A 10,700-nucleotide genomic window follows, 5' to 3' on the forward strand; every position below is an offset into this window, starting at 1 on the left:
AGATGCCATAAACTAGATAATTCAACACAAATATATTATGTCGACACGATCTACAAAAATCAAACTTGAGACCTTTCACTTACTAGTAAAGAAGAATACCATTGGACTATAGTGTCAATTGGTTATAGTTTGTTAAGTTGTTTTACTACATAACAACTGACAAATACAATTCATGCCACAAGGGGATTGAGACCACCTTGGTGAGACATGGGGCGGAACATCACATGTCATTATACAATTGTTATTCCACTCCGGTTCATGTATAGCTTCATCACTGTTTCTAGTCAGGACCACCTAGGTTCCTATATAGCTCCGCCATTTCCATTTTCATTTCTAGGGCTTTTTTTTAACAAATGGTATTATCTACACTAAAGGAAGGGGGGGTGAGTTTAGTCTCACAATGAACAAATGATATTTTCAATTTGAGGACTTGAAAGCTATTTTTCTCTCTTATCATCGCTCGTATATAAAAAAAATACAAAAAGAAGATGAAAGTGAGTTAGAATAATGGGTCCAATGTCAAAAGTGCAAACACGAAATGGGCTCATAAGCGAATACAATCGTTTGTCGAGCCACAAGAAAATCCAGTTTCTCTCCTCATTATGTATACCTTGATTCTTGATTCTAGATTGATCCTTACGCTGTATATAACCTATGTATTAGTTCATTGTTTACGTAATATACAATTCAATCTTTTTCGACATGGCGTTTAGGGTTTATAGAGCAGAAACGATCCTGGTAACCAACACAATCTTCCGCTCTATAAACCCTAAACACCTAAACACTATCCAATTCAACACAAGCTGTCAACTATGGCAGAAAAAACAGCAAAAGCCCTCCAACAAATCTGAGGCAACCAAATACGATGATCCCAATCATCCTCTGTACATACATCATTCAGACCAACCTGGTGCTGCGCAGCCCTTTGGTGGACCATATCTCTGATATGTAAACACCAACCGTTGAATTTCAGGATGATCAATCTACAATTTTATTTGATGATATTCAACTGCCTCATTAATGCTACCTACATGACAATTTGGCCCCTAACCACTATATATAGCTCTAGATGTGATCTAATCCCTTGAATAAATGGCTTGACCATTTCAAGTTGTGCTTGCCTCAATATGACGCAAAATACAACACATCTCAACTGTGCATTCATCAAAGATGATCCCATATGAAACTCATAACATTGTAATTATTTGCATCGATCTTTAAGACCATTTAGATGACTGGAGATTCTTATATGTCACTAGAGTAATATCAGTGTGATGATTCTATAGGACTTATACTCACTCGAGGATATATGCAGGCCTAGTGACACCCAAATATATATTTTCCCCAAGAAGATGATATGACCTTTGTACATCTAACAAAACATATTTATTTATAATGTCAGCATTAGTCGTTTTGATACGTAGTATTGTTAGAAGAAAATGTTTGTGTTCAATGGAACGAGGTGTTTTATTGATAAGAGAAAAATAGAGAAGGTTATATTAAGGGTATTATAAAACAAAACTGCTTTGCTAAGGTTGTCATTTTGGGGACTTGTAAGCAGTGGCGCAGCCTTAATTTTGGCTTAGGAGGGGCCAAAAGTTTCACCTTAAAACACTCTTCTGATTTAAGAAAAATATGGATCTGATGTGTCATAACTACAGACCACCATCATTTGGGTTTGGCATGTTGTCGTTCTTGTCATCCTCATCCTCAACTCAATCCCCATGCCTAGTATCATAACTGATCAAATTCAAAACAAAAGTAATGGTATTAAAAGACTCCAGGGAATACCATAAAAAATAAAAGTAAAAATCAGTTCTCTTGCCTACTTCCTCTCTCTCTCTCTCTCTCTCTCTCTCTCTCTCTCTCTTCTTATCATCCGAGTCCCTCAAAACTCACAATGACGTCAGTTAATTGCATAAGAGCCACTAGCCTCAAATCGAACCCAGTGAAGGAAATAAGGAAAGATTCTGGTTGGGGTTCGAATACCCTAAAAAAGCTTTGGAAATAGGAGGGATAACTCTAGATTTTTTTTTTTTTTTTTTTTGTGCGAAAAAAAAAATCAAGGTAGGCTGGGGACCATTCTGATCCCTTCATGGCTCCACCCATGCTTGTAAGGTCCTTTTTTATACTCCGTCTTCTTTCCCTACCGTCTCTCTCCTCCACACCCCCTCCTCCCTCCATCTCTCTCAATCATTCACTCCCCCTTCTAATCTTGATTTTTTTTGTTTTCTCCTTTTTGCGTATGAAAAAGGGAGAGGCACTTGTTTCAAAACTTTCACCATCGGTGAATAATTTCATATAAAAAGGGTTCATGCGTTCAAGAAGGAAGGGATCCCAATTTTTGAAACCACTCAATCTCAATTTTTTGGGTGCTTTGTAACTAACTGAGTTTGAATAATTATTTATAGAATATGAGATGAAACTGGATGTGTAAAGTTATTAGGGTTTTATGCAATTGGATTTGCTGAGTTTAGATATTCGATGAGGAGATCATGTTTTGCAGATGAAAGGGACATGACGTGAAACCTTCTTTTTTTCTTTTTTTTATTTATTAATTAGTATTTTATATCCGTGTAACATAAATCATTTAAGTTAAATATCTTAATTTACTGTTAGATTAATTTGAGAACTCATATAAAAAATGACCTCATATGTTCTCAAAGGATGCTAAGAGAGCAGCCCTGTTATATTTTGGTTTGAATTAAAAAACCATTGTGTGTTTTCCACATGAATAGACCACCTCCAGACCATTTGAACAGGTCTTTACCAGCAAGATTGATGCAGTGAGGAACCCCCAAATTTCTCTACCTTTTTCCATTGATCCTGATCGTGCATGGCCACTCCCACTATCACCGCCCAAAAATAGAAGATTAAATTATGTACTTTAAATATTTGTATATTTGTCACGTTGTGTTGATACATACATATATCGCACTTTTACGGCATATACTTAGTTGAAAAGTTCCCATGTCATCCTCGCCTTCATATTTTATTAAATATTAGTCTACAGGGTTTAAAAATGAATTAAAATTAAAAAAACTGAAGGTGACTGAAGGACTTGGCTTTTATTTTATAAAGTCAAATATGATACACTGCTTTATAAATTGGAAGTGTACAGCAACTGTGCCTGCCCAGCTATCCATTTTCAAGCATAAGCTTTTCTCCATCAAAAAATGAATATTCCCAGACCAATCTTCTCCTTCTTCATCCTCTTCTTCTTCTTCTTCTTCTTCTTGTCAAGCAGCTTAGAAAATTGCATGTTGGATGATATCTGCGACGATGGCGAGCCGGCCATCCAATTCCCGTTTGGGATACAAAAAAAACAGCCAGAGTCGTGCTCCTATCCCGGTTTTGAACTGTCCTGTGACAGCAGCAACCATACAATCCTCACCCTTCCTTATTCCGGGCAGTTCGCTGTCCAGGGTATAGACTATGCCGAACAACAAATATGGATTAACGATCCAAACAGCTGCCTCGCACAACGAGTTCTGTCCCTCAATCTCTCAGGCTCTCCATTTTATGGCGGGACAAACGAAAGCTTTACGTTCTTTAATTGCTCGTTGGATTATTTGAAATACAGATTATTAAACCCCATTGCTTGCATGAGCGGCTCTACGTACACAGTTTTTGCCACCACTTCTTCTAGGGTGATTAGTTTCTTGGCGTCCACATCGACATGCACTCAAATTGGTACGTTTGTTGTTCCGGTTGAGTTTCCGTTGTACGCGGAGGTTGTGTCGTCAGACCTGAATGGCTATCTCCGGCTCGCATGGGACAGGCCAGGGTGCGGCCGTTGTGCCGCACGTGGTGGCCGGTGTGGGTTTGAGAATAATTCTAGTCGTCAAGTTGTTTGCTCAAGACTTCCTCAGCGAGGTAATTGATTAGTAACCTATTAATTACTGCTCTACTCCTGATTACTTAGTGGTTTATTTCTTGTTTTTAATTAAGTTCTCAAACTAGGAACCATGTTCATGTTTCGTCTTATAATTTAGTGGTGAAACATTTAGGCTTAAATGTCAACATGGTACCTATGTTTCATCTGATTTGCAATCCAACAGATAGATGTCCAGAAGGTTATTTGGCGCAAAAAATATTTTGAGGTGTCGTATCGATCATCTGATCTTACGACGACTAATTTGGCCAAATTAAAAACACGGAGATCAAATTGACCCATAAGATAAAACGTAAGGATCATTTTGACATTTAAGCCAAACATTTATTCCCTCTAAAATAAAGTTTTATGCCAACTTCATATCCAAAGTACTTGTTTAGTACAAATTGTGAAGTGTTCACATTAAAGATTTGGTAGAAGCAATTGTTTTCGCTCTCACGTGAGTGATTTTTAATTGTTAATGAGATGTGAGTGTCATACACTTAATGATCAAAAGTTGCAGACGTGCATATATAGTCTAGTGACAATAACATAGCTAATTTCGTTTTTAATAAGTTAAGAATTAATTCTGTTGCATTCATATGTGACTTCATCATATTGTAAAAGTTATAAATTATAAGCATAAAGGAGTTGAAAGAATGTTAGTATACGTGTGTGAAACTTATCTGCGTTGACTTTTAGGTCATGACTCATTTATCTTTGGTTTGTAATGGGAGTGGTCAACAATTTGATTTTATAAAGGTTAGGTTGGAAAAGGTAAGTGTGATACAAATATATTGAACTTATATACTAATTACATTTTATAGTGCATCGGAAAATTTGAGTGTGATTCTAATATATTGGAGTCATTAGTGTGATATCAACATCTTGAACTTATACTAGTGCAGCAATAGTATTATAGATATCAAACCCAGATTGCTTGATTTTTATATATAAGTATCACGCTCACTCAAACTACCGTGGAATGCCTAAGATTGTGATTGATTGGCGATTCTTGAAGATAAGTAAAAGTAAGCGTTAGAGTCTTCCTCTGTTGGAAGTGCGTTCGACGCTTTCCAGACTGCGATCATAAGTTAACATCGTATCCTTTGGTTTAGTTGACCTTTCGCCCATTAATTAGAGCCACCCACTAAACCCTACTTCGTCAACACCTCCATACGCGCAAAGAGTTGGAAAATGGCAGTATAAACTCGACATTATGTGCAAGTGGTGGATGTTCAACTCATAGTTGTGGTTCGGGTTTAAACCTCTCCCCTTTGTGTAGATTAGCTTGGTAATATCACTTGTAGTCAAAACTCGACATTTATAGAGTCAAATTATGAAAGCTTTGTCTAGTGCATTACTTTTGGAGAAACTTGTACGTGAACAGTTGCCTAATTAGAACAAATCTCACACAATAGAGTCGATATAAGGTTGAGAGGGACAAAAAAACAGAGTTTACTTTGTGGAAAGCTTCCATAGTAATATGCAGGTGATGTATCTAGGTGCTTCTACACAAGTTTTTTATCTTATGAGTTATGACCCATCAACGAACTTTACGACTGTATATACGATATACATGGCGTGAGTTGGCTCAATTGACAAGAAGAACTTCCATACCCCCGAGCTTGAATACTCCTCGAACCCAACATGATTGGGCCTGTGTTTGCATGCATGTGTTTGGTCTCTATTTCCTTGTCTCTCATACGTTTACTACATCTTAATTCAAAACTGAATTGCTAATTCGATCAGGAATCCCAAGGGGCGCACGCTATGCTATTACTGTTGGAGTTGGAGTGCCAACAATCTTGTGCGTTTTGGGGGTTTTATGCTGCGTCTTTGGCAAGGTCAAGTCGTTAACAAGGGGCCGTAGAACTCTGCCTGAGTTTAATTCCGCAGTGGCTCCGCAGCCCACCATCGTCAGGGGTCTCGATAGGCCGAGCCTCGAGGCCTACCCAAAAATAGTCCTTGGAGAAAGCCGGCGCTTACCAAAGTCCGACGACAACACGTGCTCGATATGCTTGTCCGAGTACCGGCCCAAGGAGACATTGAAGACCATCCCCCCATGCCAGCATTGCTTCCATGCTGATTGCATCGATGAATGGCTTCAAATGAATGCGACTTGCCCTATTTGCCGGAATTCTCCACCGTGATACATGACATTTTAATGCATGTGCCATCACATTTTTTCTGGAAAATCTTTTGCCCTTTCTCACCAACAATTTGTACATATTTTCTGTTTTCTTTTTTCTCTGTTTCTTTCGGGTCAGGCAAGTGATCCAGCGAGCGGATTTGCCACTGTCGAACAGTTCTGACTTCCAAGGGGCACCCATTCCCGGTGACAGAAAGCGCGAATCTGACCCTGAAGGTTCAGGCACACAAAAGAAGCCTAAAACTTGAAGTTCAAGCTCTTTTCTTTCTTGTTTTTATGAATTTATTTACCCCTGTAAGAACTGTTTTGAGATTTAAAGAACTTAAGAGAAAATTTTCAAATTCTGGTGTTTGATTATTTGACAGTAATAAGAGAATTCTAGTTTCCGTTTCTTGCACTCGAAGAAAAAGAAATTTATTGATCACTGATGGAATTAGGACAGAACATCCAAATTGGAAGAACGTTATAGGATACGAACAACAAAATTTCACAAGACATAAACAGGTGGTTCATTTTTCACAAACTTCTTTCTATGAACTCCCAGATTCTCTCTTCCATGTAAATCCGATCCCTATGCCGGCGTGGCATGTGACGTTCGTCTGGAAAAATTAATAGCTCGTAAGTCTTTCCAGCCGCAACAAGAGCATTGACGAGCCTTGCAGTATGCCTGAAATGCACATTTTCATCGATCATGCCATGGACGAGCAACAACTTTCCTTTCATCTTGTGCACATGGTGCATCACGGAGCTAGACTCGTATCCTTCTTCGTTCTCAGAAGGCAGTCCCATGTATTTCTCGGTATAGAATGTGTCATACCCGTCCCACGATGTAACAGGGGCGCCGGACACTGCACACCGGAAGACATCGGGAAACCTGGCAAGAGTCATAGCTGAAAGATATCCACCATAGCTCCAACCATACAATCCAATGTGACCTGCTCGTGCTAACCCTTTTTCTATAAGCCACTCAGCTCCAGTCAGTTGGTCGTCAGCATCAACCTGACCGCAATTGTACTTTAAAGAGCCTTCGAACTTCAGTCCACGTCGAGCAGTTCCTCTATTATCTAACTGTAAACATGAAAAATTGACGGTAAGAATAAAATTTAGAAAAAATAGAAAACCCGGAATGGTTAAATTTGTCACAGAAGGATACTCACCTTCCATACTAAGATGCCTTTGCTTCTTAGATACTGCGCTTTCATGTCAACCGTATTTATCCAAGAATCAGAGACGAGCTGTACACTCGGTCCACCATACACACTGATCAAGGTTTTGTAAGGAGGAGGTCCAAATCTTGTTTCGTCAGGCTTATATAGACCTGCATACAATGTTGTCCCATCATTAGCCTGCAAATGGACTAATTCTGGTGGCTCAAGTTGAAGCTTTTTGAATCTTGGAACCGTTAATGACGGCTCGTACAGAGGCATAATCAAGCTTCCATCGTGCAAGGAGCACAGTATAACTTTAGGGGGAGAATCAAGAGAGTCGTGGATATCAACAAAGTTCCTCATATGATGATCAAGCACCACCACATGTTTCCCCTTGCTACGAGTCAACCTCACTGGAGCTTGCAAGGGTTGGTTTCCATCCATGAAAAGCTTAGCACAATAAAGGTGTGATTCCAAAGGCCCGTCTAAGGTTCCAGTAAAATAAACAAGTCCCACAGCTTCATTTACACCAGCAATCTGCTCAACCATCCAGTCTCCTTCGGTGATAGGCCCTAAACATGTTCCATTGGAATCATGCAGATAAAGATGTTTAAATCCTGTTTTCTCACTAGCCCAGATAAATCCCCCTGAAAATTTGGTTACTCCTCTGTCCAGAGGTGTGAGGCAGTCATGTAAGCTAACCCATGTTTCTTGTTCTTCCACCAATAAAACTTTTCGCTTCCCAGTTTTAATATCGAATTTAAGGATCTTTAGTCTGCTGTGTGACCTGTTCAAAATCTGAGCTATTAAAGCATTTCCGTGCATCCAATTTACTCTTGCCAGATATTCGTCCTCACTGTCTGGTTGATCCGCTCCCCCACACAGAAGATCCATCCAAGTAATAGGACCTCCAGCAGAAGAAACCACACCTAGGCGAACTTTGACATTTGAAGCTCCCGCAAAGGGATAGGCATGATCTTCTTGAGCTTCAGAACCAACAGAGCTTTTGCCTTGATGCATGATCCTGAAAAGCGGAATCTCAGAAGAATCAACTTCTGTGAATGCAATGAATTTGCTGTCTAGAGACCACCAGTACCCATTCTTGCGATCCATTTCTTCCTGTAATGAGTAAAATTCGGCGAATCTAAGAATAGTTTTAAATAAACCTTCTGAGAAATTTCTAAAGCATCAATTTAATCCAAATGAAAGGAGGTTATTACATGAACTTCTCACCTGAGCAATATATTCCGCAAGGCCATGAGTCTGCGACACAGAAAAACCAGATTCATATCAATGAAAAGATCAGAAATTCAACTATCTTAATCTACTAGCACTGAATGTAAATACAAACTACAAATCCACTAGAACTCCTTTAGAATTTATGTTGGCTTAAGTGACAGAAAGATTAAGAATTTATGTTGGTTTAAGCGATGGAGGCCAAGTCACAAGGATGTTATCTTAAACTCCGATCACTAAAACATACTAATTGTGACAGAAAGATTTTATAGTTGCAAACTGTAAAAATACTAATAATATTGAAGTGACTCAGTTAGTCCAGACCTAGAGTTACTATATAGAAAACTTACCAAAACATCTCCTTTGGCACCAGATGTTAACTGAATACATTCATTGTATAACAAATTTAGAACGTGCAACTCGCAATCTTTTACATAACTGAGCATTGTACCATCTGGAGATAGATGGGGATCAATAATTGGTGAACCTGATGTGCACGGAAGCTTGAGCTCGGCTTGTGAATTAGAAAGATCCTGGAAATAAATCTGTCCATAAAGCAAGGACTACATCATCAATGAGAACTCAATCTGTAAATATATAAAATACAAATATGTACATGTATGCGTAAATAAGGATGTTTGATTGCACCAAGGGATTGAGGAACACACCCCAGCTGGCAATGGCACCATGATTGCATTCCTTTTCGAGCTTGTCTTCACCCATTCATACCGTGTCACTCCCAACCCACGCTCCCTCGACCTCTCCCTCCTCAACTTTTCTTCTGGTGATATATTGCTCTCGTCAAGTCCTCCATCAGGAGGACTGAAACACAACTCTTGCTTGCCAGTTTTGAGATCGAAAGCAAATACCTTTCGATTCAAAGTGTGATCGGGACTGAACAAATAAGTTATAATAGTATCATCAGGACTGAAACTGATTGAAGTCGGAGCAATATATCCCGGCAACGGGTGTTGCACAATATCTTCGAGTGGGAAAAGAACACAGTCATCAAGACTTTGTGTCAAATTCAGGTCAGTCACAGGCATGTCGAAAGTAAATGATCTCGAACGCTTTAAATTCTTCTTCTTATGATCCTCAACAACTGATTGCATTACAAATATGAATTGGTATTGATTGAACAATCACAGGAGATCAATCTAACCAACAAAAAGTAGCAATCAATAAATATCCATATAATCAACAAAAAGCACAAAATAAATCAAACAAAATCAAAATTCTTCATCAATCAAACCCACAAATAGCAATTAAAAATCAAAATCCAAAACCCATTAATAAAAATTTAATCTTTTGACTTCAACACAACTTCCTCAGCAATTAAAGCAAAATTAAGATTAAAACATGTAATTAATTAAAAATTATTACCTTCTAAGAAATCCCAATAATAAGCTCCTTGTTGGCACTGCAGGAGACTATCCACTGGATCCGATCAAACACTACCAAACTGCACCTCCACCCAACAAAAACAAACAAAACAGAACAAAAACTATCAATCAATGAAAAGTGAAATCGAATAAATAACAAAAAGCGAAGAACTTTAAATATTGGTGGACCAGAACCTGTGAAAACGATCGGCCATGAAAGCTCCGAAGCAATACAAAGTTGTGGGGTTTTTGGATTCCTGGGAAAAATGAGAGAATCGTATTGGAATTCCGAGAAAGTTCGATTCTTTGGAATCACCGAATCGATTTGTCTTTTAGAGAGAGAGAGATGTGAAGATGTTAGCGGTACGTGCGTTGAAAATGTTCCAGGAAACGATGGTTGAAGAAGGCTGTGACGTTTCTATCTTGTTTTGCTTAATCATGCTTAATCGTTTTAGGCAACTAATTAACAACAAATAGATCTGGTTTAGCTTTTTGGGTATGATGCACGCGCCATGCTAATGATGAACAAAAATACACAACATAATTAAATCCGTTGCAATATTACTGTCACACGGTACTATCAATTTAAATATTTTTATAACATGAATGGAGTGTCAAAATTATATGGCAGGGTGGCATTGAAGATTTTGTGGCTTGGTATTCATCAACCAATTTCGCAATACGGCTTAGGTATAAGCTTATTCAATCGTAATGTAATTTGTAAGCGATTTGTAGTTTAAATTTGAGTAGTGCGTATTAAATTATTAATCTTTTAGCTGGAGTTGTGTGTTCTATTTTTTTATCTCACATGTATTTATTTGAAATTTTGAATAAACTTAGTTTTTATTGCAGGAGAGCAATTTTTATGCACAAGTATGTCGAAATTTTGAGCTAATAATGTAATATTA

The 10,700-nt window shown here is 38.3% G+C and overlaps 2 protein-coding genes across 5 annotated transcripts; one reads left to right on the plus strand and one right to left on the minus strand.

The window, feature by feature from the left end:
- The first annotated feature begins 3,149 nt into the window (after positions 1-3,149).
- Positions 3,150-6,322, plus strand: LOC137719558 (putative RING-H2 finger protein ATL21B). The gene is made up of 2 exons (XM_068458595.1): positions 3,150-3,876; positions 5,627-6,322. Exons 1-2 carry the CDS (start codon positions 3,177-3,179, stop codon positions 6,025-6,027), a joined length of 1,101 nt encoding a protein of 366 aa, XP_068314696.1. The 5' UTR covers positions 3,150-3,176; the 3' UTR covers positions 6,028-6,322.
- A 102-nt stretch (positions 6,323-6,424) lies between these two features.
- LOC137719557 (uncharacterized) lies at positions 6,425-10,223 on the minus strand. Of its 4 annotated transcripts, none has more exons than XM_068458593.1 (7): positions 9,988-10,223; positions 9,794-9,872; positions 9,079-9,512; positions 8,761-8,955; positions 8,408-8,437; positions 7,184-8,293; positions 6,425-7,094 (listed from the first exon to the last, which is right to left on the minus strand). In XM_068458593.1, exons 3-7 carry the CDS (start codon positions 9,454-9,456, stop codon positions 6,543-6,545), a joined length of 2,265 nt encoding a protein of 754 aa, XP_068314694.1. In that variant the 5' UTR covers positions 9,457-9,512; positions 9,794-9,872; positions 9,988-10,223; the 3' UTR covers positions 6,425-6,542. The 4 variants fall into 4 exon arrangements, with proteins under 4 accessions (XP_068314694.1, XP_068314692.1, XP_068314695.1 ...); XM_068458591.1 differs by having other exon boundaries at positions 9,079-9,567; XM_068458594.1 differs by having other exon boundaries at positions 9,794-9,878.
- Positions 10,224-10,700: the final 477 nt, after the last annotated feature.

This window comes from Pyrus communis, chromosome 16 (genome assembly GCF_963583255.1).
Source record: "Pyrus communis chromosome 16, drPyrComm1.1, whole genome shotgun sequence".
Taxonomy (NCBI): domain Eukaryota; kingdom Viridiplantae; phylum Streptophyta; class Magnoliopsida; order Rosales; family Rosaceae; genus Pyrus; species Pyrus communis.

Excerpts from the sequence above, each read along its gene's own strand:
- LOC137719558 (XM_068458595.1), top strand. The coding sequence starts at position 3,177 with ATGAATATTCCCAGACCAATCTTCTCCTTCTTCATCCTCTTCTTCTTC. Across the intron at positions 3,877-5,626 it reads CTCAAGACTTCCTCAGCGAG|GAATCCCAAGGGGCGCACGC; the intron begins GTAATTGATTAG and ends TAATTCGATCAG.
- LOC137719557 (XM_068458591.1), bottom strand. The coding sequence starts at position 9,522 with ATGCAATCAGTTGTTGAGGATCATAAGAAGAAGAATTTAAAGCGTTCG. Across the intron at positions 8,956-9,078 it reads TGGTGCCATTGCCAGCTGGG|ATTTATTTCCAGGATCTTTC; the intron begins GTGTGTTCCTCA and ends CTTTATGGACAG. Across the intron at positions 8,438-8,760 it reads GTGCCAAAGGAGATGTTTTG|ACTCATGGCCTTGCGGAATA; the intron begins GTAAGTTTTCTA and ends TCTGTGTCGCAG.